This window comes from Phyllobates terribilis, unplaced genomic scaffold (genome assembly GCF_046119375.1).
Source record: "Phyllobates terribilis strain yellow unplaced genomic scaffold, ASM4611937v1 Scaffold_2__4_contigs__length_985480577, whole genome shotgun sequence".
Classification (NCBI taxonomy): Eukaryota; Metazoa; Chordata; class Amphibia; order Anura; family Dendrobatidae; genus Phyllobates; species Phyllobates terribilis.
In genome coordinates, this window is record NW_027362762.1 from 942,946,681 (window position 1) to 942,965,362 (window position 18,682).

Here is an 18,682-nt window from a genome sequence, read left to right on the forward strand (position 1 = left end):
ATACAGCAGACGAGGTCATCTAATAATCTAATTTAAGTGTTATTTTTGAAAAACTAAGAATGAGCTAGTCCCTCAGTGAACGTTACGTTGGTTGCGCCATCAAGATTCTCCAAACCAGATTTGCTAAAAAATCCTTAAAACTTTTTGTGCAATAAAAAAAACACGTTTTCGGAACAGGACTGGTTCCTTCATCCCTATGTGATTTAAGTTGGTTCCAAGCAGAGTAGAAGGATCAAAGTTAACAACTTGTTGTTTCAAGGTCCCAGAGTTGTCTACAATCCAGAAGTTGCTGGTACTGTCCCAAATTTATGGAAACGCTCCCTGCAAATTCAGGCGTATATCAGACCAAAGTGGGGCTTAGTTTGCATAAAGCCAAATGTCCACAGTCTCGCCACATTTTGACATACCAGGGGGCGTTGCTTGGAGTAGAACTTTAAATATCTATATTTTTACAACTGAATAATTTGTAAGTTTGGGTTAGATACAAGGTAAACGGTCTCGGCGGTAGAAATGAACTAATATATAGATTAACAGTGTATTCATGATTTAACGAGATTAATAAAAAAAAGAGCCTATAGGTTTTTTGTAGTTTTCTATTGGTTTGGAATTACCTACCAGCTCACTGCAGAAAAACACAAGTGTATTGGAAAAGGAAAACTAGCATCCAGCAGTAACTGAGGTATTAGTGTGGCATAGTTGAGCGACCAGGGCAGTTGTAGCATTATGTTCAGACACAGATGTGACAGGCACCCGATAACCAACTCTTCTCTACAATCCTTGTCCTCTCACACCCTCAATTCTGCTGTGTCAAGTTACCTGATTACCAACTTGTCTCAGCTATTCTTGTAGCTGTTTGCACTCACAATTCTGCTGTCCCTGTATGTAACAACAAGATACAAGATTGCCTACACTTCTCTGCTGTTTTTATGCTGTCCACACATTTGGCTTTGCTGGATCTAGTGCTTCCAGCTTTGCTGAACCACCTGCCATCCTGCATTTCCAGATCTCCTTGTTTCCATGTGCCGTCCGGTGCATCTAGTTCCACTGCACCATCGCCTCCGGGTGTGCCCATAACAAATAAATTATGATTTTAATTATGAGTATTACTCTTAAATTGTACTGTACTAATAAATTATTTTAAAAAGGGGTGCAGCGCTATTACATATCACATCCATCCACTATACTAGATTTAACTATTTGTCATTTACATGCTGTTAAAAAAAATGATTGAAGCATTATGAATAGTGATGGGCGAGCACTAAAATACTCGGGTGCTCGAAGCTCGGGTCGAGCACATTGAAATACTCGGGTGCTCGACCTGAGCAACAAGCGCAATGTAAGTCTATGGGAAACTCAGGCATTTTTCTGGCGGTCCCCCCGGCGGTCTGCAGAAGGTCAAAAATTGCCCAAATCGATGGGAACAGTGCTCAATTAAACGTCAGGCAGGCAGAATATATAGGCAGTCAGGCAGGCAGGGTATATAGGAGGCAGGGCACTCTGGTGCCCTCCGATTTTCATGCACCCGTCTCTTTAAAAAAAACGGCAATTCATCAACGGCATTCATCGGTACCCGACAATTTAGAACAGAAAGAATAGAGCATCACACATAGATTAGATAGATGGAAACATGTCAGTCACATACAGTTAGGTCCATATATATTTGGGTGGCATATGTTAAGGAGCTGAAACTCCTAAACCCTTCATCCAATTTTAATGTGGATACCCTCAAATGAAAGCTGAAAGTCTGAACTTCAACTGCATCTGAATTGTTTTGTTTAAAATTCATTGTGGTAATGTCTAGAAGCAAAATTAGAAAAATGTTGTCTCTGTCCAAATATATATGGACCTAACTGTATATAATAAGTGCAGTGACAGTGTTGGTTACTGTACTTGTCATTTAGTGTTAAAATAAAGGATTTATTAAAAAAAAAAATTGGCGCGGGGTTCCCCGTAATTTTAGTCTCTAGCGGAGGTTAAGCAGATGGCTGGGGCAGATGTTTGAAGCCTGGGAAGGGGGTAATACCCACGGAGCTTCCCAGGCTACTAATATCAGCCCCCAGCTGAATACCTAGCCTTTACTAGCTATTAAAATGGGAGACCCCCCAAAAAATGATGTGGGGTCCCCCTATTTTAATAGCTAGCAAAGGCTAGGCAGACAGCTGGGGGCTGATATTAATAGCCCAGGAAGGGTGCCATGAATATTGGCCCCCTCCCAGGCTAGAAACACCAGCCCTCAGCCGCCCCAGAAATGGCTACGTGCGGCCTCCCGCTGTGCATAGATGGTTACGTGCGGCCTCCCGCTGTGTATAGATGGCTACGTGTGGCCTTCCGCTGTGTATAGATGGCTACGTGTGGCCTCCCGCTGTGTATAGATGGCTACGGGCGGCCTCCCGTTGTGTATAGATGGCACCGTGCGGCCTCCCGCTGTGTATAGATGGCACCGTGCGGCCTCCCGCTGTGTATAGATGGCTACGTGCGGCCTCCCACTGTGTATAGATGGCTACGTGCGGCCTCCCGCTGTGTATAGATGGCACCATGCGGCCTCCCGCTGTGTATAGATGGCACTGTGCGGCCTCCCGCTGTGTATAGATGGCACTGTGCGGCCTCCCGCTGTGTATAGATGGCACCGTGTGGCCTCCCGCTGTGTATAGATGGCATCGTACGACCTCCCGCTGTGTATAGATCGTGCCGTGCTTCCTCCTGCTGTGTATAGATTGCGGCGTGCGGCCTCCCGCTGTGTATAGATGGTGCCATGCGGCCTCCCGCTGTGTATAGATGGCGCCGTGAGGCCTCCCGCTGTGTATTGATGGCGCCGTGCGGCCTCCCGCTGTGTATAGGTGGCGCCGTGCGGCCTCCCGCTGTGTATAGAAGGCTACTTGTGGCCTCTCGCTGTGTATAGATGGCACCGTGCGGCCTCCCGCTGTGTATAGATGGCGCCATGCGGCCTCCCGCTGTGTATAGATGGTGCCGTGCGACCTCACGCTGTGTATAGATGGCGCTGTGCGGCCTCCCGCTGTGTATAGATGGCACCGTGCAGCCTCCTGCTGTGTATAGATGGCACCATGCGGCCTCCCGTTGTGTATAGATGGCACCGTGCGGCCTCCCGCTGTGTATAGATGGCACCTTGCGGCCTCCCGCTGTGTATAGATGGCAGCGTGCAGTCTCCTGCTGTGTATAGATGGCTATGTGCGGCCTCCTGCTGTGTATTGATGGCACCGTGCGGCCTCCTGCTGTGTATAGATGGCTACGTGTGCTCAATATTAAGTTGAGCATGTAAGTATGTGCCCACGACGCAGAAATGCTCCGGATTTTTTTTGAGCATTTCTGCATCCCCCTGGCAGAAAAAACACATGCGGATTGTACATGCGTTTTTCCTGCGAGGGACAAGCTGAAGTGAAGCGTTCTTCACATGCATTTCCGCATGCGGGTTGACAAGCGCTTTCCAAGCGATTTTAGCATCCCTTGGAAAGTGCTTGTCAACTTGGTCACACTATATAAATCCATGCAACCAGCATGGATTTATATAGTGTGACCTTAAAGAATGGTTAAAAATAAAAAAATAAATCTATACTTACCTTCTGATGGCTCCCGGAGTCTTTATTCGATGCGTCCTGGCTTGCCGGCAGCTCGCGGTACACTGAAGGACCTGCCGACGTCAGCGGTCGCGTGACCCGTCACATGACTAAATAACGTCACGGCAGGTCCTTTTCAGACCATCGCGAGCTGCCGGCAAGCCAGGACGCATCGGATAAAGACACCGGGGGCCATCAGAAGGTAAGTATAATGTATATTTTTTATTTTATTCTTTTTTTTACAGGTTCTATGGTACCCGGGTCCGGAGGAGAGTCTCCTCTTCTCCAAACCCAGGTACCATTCGCACATTGAAACGCATGGATTACGCATGTACAGATGCAGGGATGCGGATTCCATGCGTTCCAATGCAAGTCAATGGCGGCGAAAACGCCACGCTTCCGCAAAATATTTGGTAATGCTCCGGATTTTTCCGCAATGATAATCCGCAGCGGAAATTTCCGCAGCATGTGCACAACACATGCGGATTATCATTGGGGAACATGGCAGACCTTCTACCAAGCGTTTTTTAAGCGTTTCTGCAGCGGAATTGTCGCTGCGGAAACGCTTAAAAAACACAGCCTAAAAAAAAATTAGTATAATTAATATTGTGCCAAATTAATTTCACGTGAACTATCACATGATCTATCACAGGGGATCATGTGACATGTGATACATCAGGTGTGTTTGTGTGGGGGGGTCCGCGCCTTCTAAACTGCCCGGGGCCCTTGCTACTCTTAATCCACCCCTGCCTGTAATGTATATGCTGCTGTCCCATGATCTCCTGTGATGTATAAGCTCCTGCCCCACGATCTCCTGTGATGCATTTTCTCCTGCCCCAGCGTTTCCATTGTGATTTATATGCGCCTGCCCCAGCATCTCCTGTGATGTATATGCTTCAGCACCTCCTGTGATATGTACACTCCGGTCCCAGTGTCTCCTATAATGTATATGCTTCTGCCCCAGCATTTCCTGTGATGTATATGCTCCTGCCACAGCATCTCCTGTTATGTATATACTCTTGCCCCAGCGTCTCCTGTGATGTATATCCTTGTTCCTCAGTGTCTCCTATGTGATTTTTATGCTTCTGCCCCAGCGTCTCCTGTGATGTATATGCTCCAGCTGATGTACATGCTCCAGTGCCTCCTATGATATGTACGTTCCTGCCCCAGAGTCTCCTGTAATGTATATGCTCCTGCTCCAGCAACTTCTGTGATGTATATGACTCGCCCCCTGGGCCGTGGGGCACTCGGATCCGGGCAATAGGGAAACGGTGGGAGTAGTAGTGGCAACCCGGTTCCGTGGCTCAGGGTGGTCAGGCCAGTGGTAGTCCGTTATGTGCTGATGTTTATGTCCGACTACGCCACCCGTGGATTGCGGTTATTAGGAACCGCCGCTGCATGTAGACCGCTGGGGCTGATGAGGTGTGCAGCTAGGGTAGTGTGACTCCCCACGGGAAGAGTGCGGCCCCAGGGCAGTATAGTGGATGGTGGGAGTGATGGTAGTGAGAGTCCCAGTGCTGGTAGTGCTGGAGGAGCAAGGAGCACACAGACAACAGGTTGCAGTCCAGGATCTTTACTAGAACAGGTAAACTGACCCACAAACAGTCCCGGCTAGGAGGGGACCTGGATGTCTGAGAGCAACGGGGAAATTGGCCCTGGTCAGGGTGAGGGTGTAGGCCTACCGTGCTTTCTGCGCTCCTTCTGGCTATCTCCTCCTGATAGGGTAACAGCCCACGTTTCTGAGCTTTCCGTGTATTCTCGCCTGTATGGCCTGCGACGTGGGTTCCTTTCTGCTCCCAGCCTTGTACGGCTTTACTGGTCCCTTCGGTTGTGGCAGGGCCTCCAGGCTTCTTAGGCCAAGGAATATACAGTCCCTTGCGGACTGGTTCTCTGCTGGGGGATGTGGAATCCTTCCAGCCTCAGACACCAAAGTCTGGTAGATTAAGTCTGTTATCTGCCAAGACAGGCTCTCTTCGCCTCTTGTCTCTGGCTTGTGGCTCTCCTCCTGCCACACTTCCTCTTAGGTTACAATGCAACTGTCTGTCCCTGCTCTGCTGAGACACGTCTCAGTCCTGAGACAGGTCATCTGGTTCTCTAACCTTGCCCCCAGTACCAGCTTTTATAGTGGCAGCCTGCTCCCCCTACTGGCCTGAGACAGGAGGCATTGCATGCTAATGTTCTCCTGACTAGAGAACCTCCCCCTTGCTCTCAGACACAGCTTTATTTACACTTGTGGCATCCAGGCCAGGGTGACACATTCCCCCCTAGTGAAATTTAGTACTCCGGGACTAAACAGTAAACAAAGACAATATGCATAACAATAAAACATTAATAGACAGATGACGCACAAATTGAGTTCTTTAGGTCACAGTGTGGCCTGTGACCAGGTGTCCATATCACCAGCATAACGGGGAGCCTTAACCAGGTGGGGGTCTGTCCTACCCCAAGTCCTTCACAGTCTTAGTTCATTCCTGGGTTAAGCTCCGAACGCAGTCCATACAAGGTCCCGGTTATAAAAAGTCCATAACCTTTGAGTCCTTACGGTAGCTGCAAGAAACTGAAACACGCTATTAATAATCACGCAGGTAACTTGGCAAACATTTCAACATTTTGCAACAGGGTTATTTACAATTTTAGTACACTCTATATTCTCCAGCGAGCGGGTATCTGTCCCTTTGTGCTCCTGGTTGACCTACGTAGCCCACTGTCTGGTGGTGGACCAACCTAGCTTTCCCCACTAGCGTTAGGGGTACAGCTACCAGCTGGGTGTACAGGTAAGGCAGGCAGCTGTCTGTGGGTCCTTTGGCTTACCGCAGGCATGGCAGGCTCGCTGTAAGCAGAGGGTTGACTCTCCTGGGCTGCTGGTACAGGCTCTTCTGCCTCTGGAACCGCTTGCTCCTCTTCACCTTCCGGCTCTGGTGTTGGTTGTTGCTGTGCCGGTTGCAGGAAATGCAGGACGGGTACCACTATGGCATCATTTATGCGAGTCCAGGATTGAGGGAACTCTCCGAGAACGGTGCTGATCATTTCTTCCTTGTCCTCTGCGGGTTTAAGGTCACTCTGATCCTCTTCTGCACTACGGAGTTGCTCGGGGCACCTTTTGAGGTGGTCTCTGGAGACGACACTAGTGGTTTCTCCTCCGTCCTTGGTGATTACGCACACCTTTGGGTTGTCATGGTCAGACTGCAGTACGGTGTAGGGTTCCCTTTCCCACTGGTCATCCAACTTATGTAGCCTTCTTTTTCGCTTTAGGACTTGCTCACCAGGGTCTAGGGGACCAGCAGGGGCGTGTTGATTGAAGAGTTTTTCTTGCCTCTCTCTCACCTGGGCCAGGCTCTTCTCCACACTCTCCTGTACCTTCTTGTGCTGCAGTTGCCTTTCCGTATCCCAGTCCGCATCCGGGGAGGTGTCCTCAGGTATTAGGACTCCCATCTCCATGTCTACGGGCAGCTTACCCGGTCTGGCTCGCATCAGGTAAGCCGGGGTGCAGTTTGCAGCATTCACCGGGATATTGTTGTATAGGTCTATCAGGTCCGGCAGTTTTTCTGGCCACAGGCTGCGTTCCTCCAGGGGCAACGTCTTCAGGAGATCAATGACTATATTGTTCATCTTCTCACACATCCCGTTGGTTTGGGGGTGGTAAGGCGTTGTACGAATCTTCTTACAGCCATAGAGGTTGCAGAACTCCTGGAAGATTTCAGCCTCGAAAGCTGGACCCTGGTCTGTCAGGACCTGTACCGGATACCTGTGTGGACGGCAGAAGTATTGCTGGAAGGCTCTGGCCGCTGTTTGGGCTGTCAAGTCCTTTACCGGGACCACCACTAGAAAACGGGAATAGTGGTCCACGATTGTCAGGGCATAGATGTATCCTGACCGGCTGGGAGCCAATTTGACATGGTCCAGAGCTACCAGCTCAAGAGGCTGCGTGGTGACGATGGGCCTCAAGGATGTCTTCTGGCTGGTGCGGTCCTTCCTCCTCAGGTGACAAGGGCCACAGTCTCTGCACCATTTTTCTACAGCTCCTCTCATGCCGACCCAAAAGAACCTTCCTCTTAGTAGGAACTCCAGTTTCTTCCAACCGAAGTGTCCCGCTCTGTCTTGGTAAGCCCCCAGGACCATAGCTGCATCTCGCCTTGGGACCACGACTTGCCAGGTCAGCTCGTGCGTCCGGTGGTTAACAATCCTTCTGCACAACTTGCCTTCGTAGAGGAACAGCTTGCTTTTCTCCTTCCATAGCTGCTTGGCTTCCTCTGGGGCATCTGGATCTAGGCGGGCGTCTTCCCGGGTCAGCAGATCTTTCACCAGGCGGACTGCAGGGTCACTATCTTGGGTCTCGGCCCAGCTGTGGTGTGGTAGGGGATTGATCATCACGGTTGTTAGATCCTCCTCCTTCACGCGGTGGGAGTGTTGAGCGGCTCCATACCGGTGAAACGCGGGGAGTTCTACCTCCTCCAGCTCTTCTGGGTCTTCGTCACCTTCAGGTAAGTGAGGCATCCTTGATAGGGCGTCCGCATTGGCGTTGGTTTTGCCTGCCCGGTACTTGATCACGAAGTGATAGTTGGAGAGACGGGCCATCCACTGCTGTTCCAGGGCACCCAGTCTTGCATTGTCCAGGTGTGTCAACGGGTTGTTGTCCGTGTACACGGTGAACTTTGCGGAGGCCAGGTAATGCTTGAAGCGTTCCGTCACGGCCCACACCACCGCCAAGAATTCTAGCTTAAAGGAGCTGTAATTCTCCGGGTTCCTCTTGGTGGGCCTCAGCTTCCGACTGGCGTATGCGATCACCCGTTCTCTGCCCTGTTGGTTTTGGGACAGTACGGCTCCCAGTCCCACATTACTGGCGTCTGTGTGGAGAATGAAAGGCTGGCCGTAATCAGGGTAGGCCAGGATCTCTTCCCCCGTGAGGGCCATCTTTAGCTGGCGGAAGGACTCCTCTTCCGGTTTATCCCACTTGAAGGGTGGCTTTTGACTTCTGGACTTAGACTGTCCGATCAGGAGGTCCTGCATATGAGCTGCCATCTTAGTGAACCCGGGGATGAACCTTCGGTAGTAGCCTACCAACCCGAGAAACTGTCTCACCTCTTTGATGTTCGAGGGGCTTGGCCAGCTCTTGATTGCCGTGACCTTATCAGGGTCGGGGGCCACTCCTTCCGCGCTTACCACGTGCCCTAGGTACTGGACCTTTGGTTTCAACAGGTGACACTTCGATGGTTTCACCTTCAGGCCATAGCCTGCCAGGGCTTCGAACACCTCGGCCAGGTGCTTTGGATGGTCCTCGTAGGTCTTCGAATAGACGATCACGTCATCCAGGTAAAGGAGGACCGTCTCGAAGTTTCGGTCCCCTAGACAGCATTCCATCAGCCTCTGGAAGGTCCCTGGTGCGTTGCAGAGCCCGAAAGGCATACAGTTGAATTCGCTCAGTCCCATCGGGGAGGTGAAGGCGGTCTTCTCCTTGTCAGCCTCTGCCACAGGAACCTGCCAGTACCCGCTAGTAAGGTCCAAAGTAGAAAAGAAGTTAGCAGATTTTAGTGCGGCTAAAGACTCCTCTATTCTAGGCAGCGGATATGCGTCTTTGTGGGTGATACGGTTGATTTGTCTATAGTCCACGCACATTCTCATGGTGCCGTCTTTCTTTTTCACCAGAACCAAGGGGGCTGCCCAGGGGCTACAGCTATCTCTAATGACCCCAGCTTCTTTCATCTCTCTTAGCATGCCCTTGGCGTTCTGATAATGTGCAGGGGGTACAGGCCTGTGTCTCTCTTTTATTGGTGGGTGGCTCCCTGTGGGGATGTGGTGTTCTATCCCCTTTACTCTGCCGAAGTCTAGCGGGTGCTTACTAAAGACTCTCTCGTACTCCTGTACCACCCGGTAGACTCCTTGTTTTTGGTGCAGGGGAGTGGAGTCAGCACCCACGTGGAGTTTCTGGCACCAGTCCTCCTTTTGTTTCTGGGAGCCATTACCCTCCACCTGAGGAGATGGAGGCAAGGGCTCCACGGCCCTGATAGCTTGGTGTTCGACAACAAACAGTTTGGCGAGTGTAGCGTACCTGGGTAAGTGTACTTCCCTCTCCCCAATGTTGAGGATACGGACGGGCACCCTCCCATGACGGACATCAACCACCCCCCCGGGCTGTCAAAATGGTGGGCCTGCTGTCTGAGTACACGGGTTCTACCATGGCTTGGTAGTCTCTACCTCTCAACCCAATTGCAGTCCGACACCAGATCATCATTTCACTTTTGGGAGGCATGGAAATGGGGAATGAGTCACTCAGTGTTACGCTACCGATCTCACCACCAGACAGTTCTACCTGCTGCCGTCTCATCAGGGCTTTTATCTCCTTGTTGAGGACTCTCTGTTGGCTGGAACTAGCATTCACCGCCACCTGTTGTAGAATTACAATTACCTCTGAAAGACAATTTTCAATTACGTTAGTACCCACAGTTATTTTAGGGTGACTTTCACGTCGGTCAATGTCCACAATAATTACTCCCTGTGCCGGTAGTTCAACTTTACCAATTTTTATGGTCATCTCCTTGAACCCCATCTGCGGCACGGGTAAGCCATTAATGGCGATGATGCTCAAGTTACTGTCTGGATACCGTGTGATATCAGCATCAGTCCAATACTGCTTAAAAAGTACATAAGGGATTGTGGTTACTTGCGACCCAGTATCCAGCAAGGCGCTCATGGGGATACCGTCCAGCACCACGGGTAAAACCGGGCGCCCCCCAACGTACTTATCACGCCAATTGTAAGGGCCTGGTGATCTTATGCCTGGGGGTTGGTCCTCTGCCCCAGGTTGGACCCGTTTAAATTACAGTACCTGGAAATGTGTCCGGGCTGGTTGCATCGACGGCAAATGGGCTGTCCATCCTCTGTGTAGCGGTCTGTGGGCCTCCCTCGGAACGACGGGATCCTCCTCTGTCGACGCCACGGGACATCCTCCGGACTTGAAGCCAGCTCGATGGGTCTTGACGGGTCCACTTGCAACGCCTGGACGGTCCTGGTCAATGCCGCGACGCTCCTGGTCAGCTCCTGGACTTGGTGGTGCAGGTCTTTCGACGGGGCTTGGTTCAGGGCCTGTGCATCAGCCCCCACGGGGTCCATAGAGGAGGGCGCCGCCTCCTGGTGGTAGGTGAGAGCAGGGCGCCGGGGGTTTATAGCGCCACTGGTTGCAGATTCACGGAGCACCCTTATGGCCCTGTCCTTAAATTGGGCAAAAGTCAGGTCGGGGTTCTGAAAGAACATGAGGCGCAGCTGGGCACTGTGGACGCTGGACAGCAGACCTTCTATGAATTGTTCTGTTAGCAGCTTATCGGTTTCCTGCACACTGCCAGGGTCAGTTTGTTGAATAGCCCTCAAGGCTTCCTGCAGATTTAGGGCATAGTCTCTGATGCTGTCCTGTGCCCGCTGCTTACATCCATAGAACCTCATTTTAATCTCAGCGGAGGTACATGTGTCAAAGGTACCCCGCAGCCGGGCCAGAATACCCTTCACAGTCCTTTTCTCCTCAGTGGGCCATGATTTTACCTCCCTTTGGGCTGCGCCAGTTAACTGCCCTGTTAATATGCTGACCTTCTGTTCCTCTGTCAGGGGGTAGACTTGGAACAAACTGTACAGCCTTTCCTTAAAGTCAGTTAGGGCATGGGGCTCCCCTGAGTACTTGGGCAGCCAGGCCACTCCAGGGATGTAGGGCAGGGAAAAGGGCATCACCGCTGCTGCAGCTGCGTTGGTGGTAGTGGGCGCCTCTGTATCCGACATCTTCCTCCCCCCTAGTTAAGCGTGGCCTACCTTCCGACGATCCTCTTCTGTAGGCCGCGGCTCCGCTGCTGCTGCTATGGACGAGGACCTGGCGTCGCGTCCTGATGACGTCAGCGTCGCTCTCTCTCCCTTCCAGGACCTTGCGCAGCTTCGGTGCGTGGGGCGCAGCTTCGGGTCTCGCGCGCTTTCAGCGTCCACGCCCCTCTTCTTCCTGCTCGGCGTCCTGAAGATGGCGTCCGATGGCGGGAAGCAGCCGCGGATGGCGGGAAGACGGCGGGAAACGGTCCAAGATGGCGTCCGATGGCGGGAATCGGCTCCGGATGGCGGGAAACGACTCCGGACGGCGGGAAACGGTCCTAGATGGCGTCTGATGGCGGGAAACTTCGCCACAGGTAAGTTACAAAAGTCTTTTTCAGGCACGCAGTACCCGGTGGTTGCGGGCACGAAATCCTGCAGACTACGCCAAAGCTGACTCGCCCCCTGGGCCGTGGGGCACTCGGATCCGGGCAATAGGGAAACGGTGGGAGTAGTAGTGGCAACCCGGTTCCGTGGCTCAGGGTGGTCAGGCCAGTGGTAGTCCGTTATGTGCTGATGTTTATGTCCGACTACGCCACCCGTGGATTGCGGTTATTAGGAACCGCCGCTGCATGCAGACCGCTGGGGCTGATGAGGTGTGCAGCTAGGGTAGTGTGACTCCCCACGGGAAGAGTGCGGCCCCAGGGCAGTATAGTGGATGGTGGGAGTGATGGTAGTGAGAGTCCCAGTGCTGGTAGTGCTGGAGGAGCAAGGAGCACACAGACAACAGGTTGCAGTCCAGGATCTTTACTAGAACAGGTAAACTGACCCACCAACAGTCCCGGCTAGGAGGGGACCTGGATGTCTGAGAGCAACGGGGAAATTGGCCCTGGTCAGGGTGAGGGTGTAGGCCTACCGTGCTTTCTGCGCTCCTTCTGGCTATCTCCTCCTGATAGGGTAACAGCCCACGTTTCCGAGCTTTCCGTGTATTCTCGCCTGTATGGCCTGCGACGTGGGTTCCTTTCTGCTCCCAGCCTTGTACGGCTTTACTGGTCCCTTCGGTTGTGGCAGGGCCTCCAGGCTTCTTAGGCCAAGGAATATACAGTCCCTTGCGGACTGGTTCTCTGCTGGGGGATGTGGAATCCTTCCAGCCTCAGACACCTAAGTCTGGTAGATTAAGTCTGTTATCTGCCAAGACAGGCTCTCTTCGCCTCTTGTCTCTGGCTTGTGGCTCTCCTCCTGCCACACTTCCTCTTAGGTTACAATGCAACTGTCTGTCCCTGCTCTGCTGAGACACGTCTCAGTCCTGAGACAGGTCATCTGGTTCTCTAACCCTGCCCTCAGCACCAGCTTTTATAGGGGCAGCCTGCTCCCCCTACTGGCCTGAGACAGGAGGCATTGCATGCTAATGTTCCCCTGACTAGAGAACCTCCCCCTTGCTCTCAGACACAGCTTTATTTACACTTGTGGCATCCAGGCCAGGGTGACACATATATGCTCCTGCCCCAGCTTCTTCAATGTGATTTACAGTATATGCTCCTGCCCCAGCGTCTCCTGTGATGTTTGTGCTCCAGCGCCTCCTGTGATATGTACACTCTGGCCCCAGTGTCTCCTGTAATGTATATGCTCCTGCCCCAGTGCCTCCTGTGATATGTACACTCTGGCCCCAGTGTCTCCTGTAATGTATATGCTCCTGCCCCAGTGTCTCCTGTGATGTATATCCTTATGCCCCAGTGTCTCCTATGTGATTTATATGCTCCTGCCCCAGCGTCCCCTATCTTTCCTGTCAGTCATGATGCCCCCAAAAAAGTGGTTCAAAAGATTATACAAGTAAGCGATAGCACTACCAATACAAGTATACAGCTTCATTTATATTTGTCACTTTATATCATGACAGAAAATTCAGCAGTTTAACCTGGAAATTGCTCAGGCTACACTAGGAGAGGAAAGTGTGTCGCTTACAAAGATTCCCAAGCTTTTCGCCAGAGTTCGGACATGCTTCAACATTTGGCAGAAAGAGCTGGATGATTCCATTTTGAGTTGTAAGTTATGAGCATTTGTTTATTTTAATTGAAAAGGTGATAACTTTAATTAAACACTATTATAGGGAAATCAATGGGTGCATCTGAACCCAAAATACAAATCAGCATGCAAGATGCCAAGAGTATAACTTTATTCTAGAACCATATCTTACTTTACAGTGAGGACGCTTGGTCAACCAGTAGGTTCGAAACATCTCAAGTCAAATTATAATCAGTTAAGGCTATGAGACATAGATGTTAAAGAGGTCTGTCCAAGTTGCAGATGCTTTTAGTTTAAAGGGGCTGTTTGGACAATCTTTCTTTATTTTGATGGTTTCAGAATAAGTAGATAACATTATTTCCAACTGTTGGTATTCTACTTCTAAGTAATCGGCTGTAATCTCTTGAAGAACCTGGCAGCAAGTGTTTAGTTTTTCTACAGCTCCCCTGCAGGTGAAATGAAGTATAAAATAATTTTGATTAAAATTAATTGGTCAAATGTCTACTGCTGAGTCCTATAACATCAATCTGAGTCTTGGGGAGGGGAATAGAGCTGGAGTGACAGAGGTTTCAAATATATCATAGCTCTTCAGCCTAATTTATATAGCAATTCAAATGCTGATTTCTCAGTAACGCAGGAACGGACTGGCCATGTAAAGGTGTTGCTGGACTTGTCTTTGAAAAAGTGCTCTACGCTCATATAAATAGTTTGGATGTTGAAATTATGATGGTGGATTCCCATTGATATTAGTTCACAAACGACTAAAAAATCAATAAGATTCAATCCAGCTGTATAATTATATCTTTTTTTTATTTTCAGTTAACTCCACTCTCAAGGAAGAAATAGAAGAGTTTGAAAAGTTTCACCGAGGACGGGAACTCCCGGGATTTATTAATTATAAGACGTTTGAAGCAATTGTTAAAGAGAAGATTGGAAACTTGGAAGACCCTGCGAAAGAAGTGCTGAAAACAGTAACGGGTAAGGATGCCAAAATCTGTGTGTGCGTGAGGAGGGGGGAGGTAGAAAGGGGAGGCTAATTTATGGCAGGTTTGCATCTTGGGGGAAGGGAGACTCAAAATTGTGATGAGACTTTCATTTTAAGGAGGCGCAATATTACTCCTTACTACATTTTTGGGCCAGCAACAACTTAGTAGCTGCAATGTAGCCTTGTTAGGCCTGATCAGAACATCCGCTGTATGTGTCCTATATTATAGACATAATATTTATACCTTAAATGTGCAGTTTAGTTATTGAAGTTAGTTAACACTACCAGGATATATAGATCCATTAGTATCATAAAGGGAGTAACCCAAAGTAGTCAAATTCCTCCAAAAACTCCCATTTAATATATCAAAGAGTCGTAACATTAGTCATATGTTAATCACAAAATATATAATTCTTTATTGAACACAGCAAGCAAAAAAGTATCTAAAAACACGCCCTTAAAAAACCCAGTTAAAAAACAGATTAACATATGACATATGACTAAAGTCATGTTATGACTCTATAAGATATATTAAATGGGAGTTTTTTGAGGAATTTATAGAAGTTATCTTACTGTTTCAGATTGTTAGCCAGAGTTGTAGTCACTTACAATGAGAGTCACCAGAAGACTCGGCCTAGCCATGCATTATATGTGCCGACATGAGTTAAGTAAATTTATTCGAGCAGAGTTGAATTCTCTCTCATGCAGACCATTGATATGAAAAATGCAATTCTTCAAATCCCCTGTGGGGGTGCTGTAGGGGAATCAAAAACTTGATACTATGTTCTCTTATATGGAACAGCTGACACTATGTGACCTACTTATCATTTGAGGACCCTTTAAACAAAAATGGATTGCTTAACGGGTCACAGTACCTTATTTCCTAATATTAATTGAAAATCGCTTTTTCTGAAGCCTTTGGAAGCAGAAGAACCTATAGTTGAAACCAGAAGTTTACATACACTATACGAGTATAAAAAGACACATCTGCATATTTTTCTCAATATCTGACATGAAATCAGAATAAAGCTTTCCCGTTTAAGGTCAATTAGGATTACCATAATGTTTAATATTTGCCAAATGCCAGAATAATGAGAGAGAGAGAATGTTTTAAGGCATTTTTATTACTTACTGCAAAGTCAAAAGTTTACATACACTAACATTACTATGCCTTTAAACAATTCTGGACTGACCTATGATGATGTCGTGTGTTTGGAAGATTGTTTTGGCAACATCTGAGTTAATTAGAGACACACTTGTGGATATATTTTAATGCACACCTGAAACACACTGCTTCTTTGTGTAGCATCATGGGAAAGACTAAAGAAATCAGCCAAAATATCAGGAAGAGAACTGTGGACTTGCACAAGTCTGGCTCATCCTTGGGTACAATTTCAAGATACCTAAAGGTGCCTCGTTCATCTGTACAAACAATTATACGCAAGTACAAACAAGATGGGAATATCTAGCCATCATACCGCTCAGGAAGGAGATGGGTTCTGTGTCCCAGAGATGAACCTGCTTTGGTGTGACATGTGCATATCAACCCAAGGACAAAAGCAAAAGACCTTGTGAAGATGATGGCAGAAGCTGGTAAGATTGTGTCAATATTCACACGTAAACGAGTACTGTATCAACATGGGCTGAAGAAGCCATTACTCCAAAAGAAACATAAAAAAGCCAGATTAATGTTTGCAAATGCCCACAGGAACAAAGACCTTAATTTTTGGAGACATGTCCTGTGGTCTGATGAAACTAAAATTGAACCTTTTGGGCATAATGACCATCGTTACGTTTGGAGGAAAAATGGAGAAGCTTGGAAGCCTAAGAACACCATCCCAACTGTGAAACACGGGGGGTGGCAGCATCATGTTGTGGGATTTTTTTGCTACAGGAGGGAGTGGTGCACTTCACAAAATAGACGGCTTCATGATAAAAGAAAATTATGTGGCAATAATGAAGCAACATCTCAAGACATCAGCCAGGAAGTTAAAGCTTGGGCGGAAATGTGTCTTCGTAATGGACAATGACCCAAAGCATACTGCCAAAATGGTAACAAAGTTGCTTAAGGCTAACAAAGTCAAAGTTTTGGAGTGGCCATCACAAAGCCCTGATCTCAATCCTATTGAAAATTTATGGGCAAAGCTGAAAAGGCTGCGAGCAAAGCGACCTACAAACCTGGATCAGTTACACCAGTTTTGTCAAGAAGAATGGGCCCAAATTCCGACCAATTATTGTGAGAAGCTTGTGGAAGGAGATCCCAAACGTTTCACCCAAGTCATTCAGTTTAAGGGCAATGGTACCAAATACTAATGAAATGTATGTAAACTTTTGACTTTGCAGTAAGTAATAAAAATGCCTTAAAACATTCTCTCCCTCATTATTCTGGCATTTGGCAAATATTAAAAATTATGGTAAACCTAATAGACCTAAAACGGGAAAGGTTTATTCTGACTTCATGTCAGATATTGAGAAAAACATGCAGATGTGTCTTTTTATATAGTGTATGGAAACTTCTGGCTTCAACTGTATATCCTAAGAATCAGAAAAACCATGGGCATAACTATAACTGTTGCAGGAATAATAAATACTATGGGTGCCCAGATGCAGAGAGGATTCATGTACGTTCAAGTCTGGTTCTCATTTAGGAACTTGAAGCCTATGTCTACAGGAGTCCTTGTAAAATATGATGCCTGGTTTCAAGGGTCAGGGCACTTATTGTTCAAATTGGGGCAGAAGTCTGAGAGGTGCAGCTGCAGCAAATATCTATAAAACAGGAAGTGACGTCATCGAGGGGAGCGTCCTTTTGGCAACTTCTGCTGCATAGCCCCATAACATGCTGCAGTAGTTTTACTGTGTGTGGTGCTCAGGACCTCAAATATTCACTGATGATGATAATATATATATTTTTTTTTTAGACATTGTAGGAAAATCATTCAGTGAAATTGCCCTGACACATTTTCAGAACTTTATCAATTTTTCCAAAGTTACTAAGGTAAGTGATGGAGTTTTAAAGAGTAAGAGTGAAATGCTCAGATTAGAATAGTTATACCTTTGTTAATGAGCACTGGTTCTAATTACCATAGATGTTCATTAGCCATATTTTTTCCACGTGTCGTTATGTAAGCTGTCAGATGTGTATGTCTAGGGCATGTGTTCAGCACAGCCAAATGTAATAGTGAGCGCAGGATAACGGGAGACTTACAAGTAGCGCGGCTGATATCAGTGACACCTGCGGATGTCCATGGAGGTCCTCATGACTGGAGGAACAGTCTGTGAGACTCGGTTTCTGTAAAGAAGGTGGATCTTGTTTTACATTTCTTCCCTCTTGATCCCTGTTCACATAGCAGTCAATGAGCAATGAGAATGCTCCAAGTTGGGATGATCTTTTGAATGCCCGAACATCTGCCAGGAAATATCGGAGTGGCCCCTAATCAGGTAACCCTGATTACAACTGTGGTGGGGCACTCTAATCATGGGTATAAGGGAACCTTAGCAGATGACCAAAATAAATATCTATACTAAAACTAAGACTGATATTACCGCCATACAGTGACCATATAGTGGTAGATACCAGTGCTGCAGAACATATAAGAGATTACTGTACAGTTATATATAGTGACATATAGCTGATGTTCATTCTGATGGAGTAGTTCATTTTTTCCCATCTTTTGCTTCTTGCCCAGACCGACATAACAACTTCTTCCACCCACGAGTCGCCTGCAGAGATTACAACAAAGACACATTTGACTTCTCACATTTCTTGCCATGTCCTCATTTATTCCCAACTTGCACAACCCCCTGATGCTCCTGATACCCCAATGCTAAACCGCTGCCACCATATGTGTTCCTTTTATTGCACCTGCTGTTTGGCACAATAATTGTGCTCCTCTTACTGCCCCACATAGTAATACCCACCACTGTGTCCCTTACATAGTAATAATGCTTCTTTTGTGCCATCTAGATGGTAAAACTGCTATTGCCCCAAGAAAATATTAATGCCCTGTGCAAATGCTGTAGAAAATAGTGTCCACATGTTGCCCCTAGAGAGTTATAATGCTCCCTGTGCACCTTTGCCTGTCACAATACCGAGTGCCCCATAACAAAAATGCCCACTTAACATTTAATAATGTTCCCTGAGACCCCAATGTACAGCTCCTCTTTATACAGTATGATGGGCCCACAGTTTCCCATACACAGTATATTGGACCAACAGATTCCCTATACACAGTATGATTGACCCACAGCACCCCTATACTTGGTATGATGGGCCCACAGCTCCCCCGTCCACAGTACAATGGGCCTACAGCTGCCCTATACACAATAT

At 48.1% G+C, this 18,682-nt stretch overlaps 1 protein-coding gene across 1 annotated transcript in view; it reads left to right on the plus strand.

Moving 5' to 3' along the window:
* LOC141253082 (interferon-induced GTP-binding protein Mx-like) overlaps positions 1–18,682 on the plus strand; it is a 57,012-nt gene that overhangs the window by 18,671 nt on the left and 19,659 nt on the right. The window contains exons 9-11 of the mRNA XM_073670837.1: positions 13,246–13,390; positions 14,190–14,348; positions 17,274–17,350. Coding sequence (XP_073526938.1) covers positions 13,246–13,390; positions 14,190–14,348; positions 17,274–17,350 — 381 coding nt within the window. The remainder of the gene's footprint in view (positions 1–13,245; positions 13,391–14,189; positions 14,349–17,273; positions 17,351–18,682) is intronic.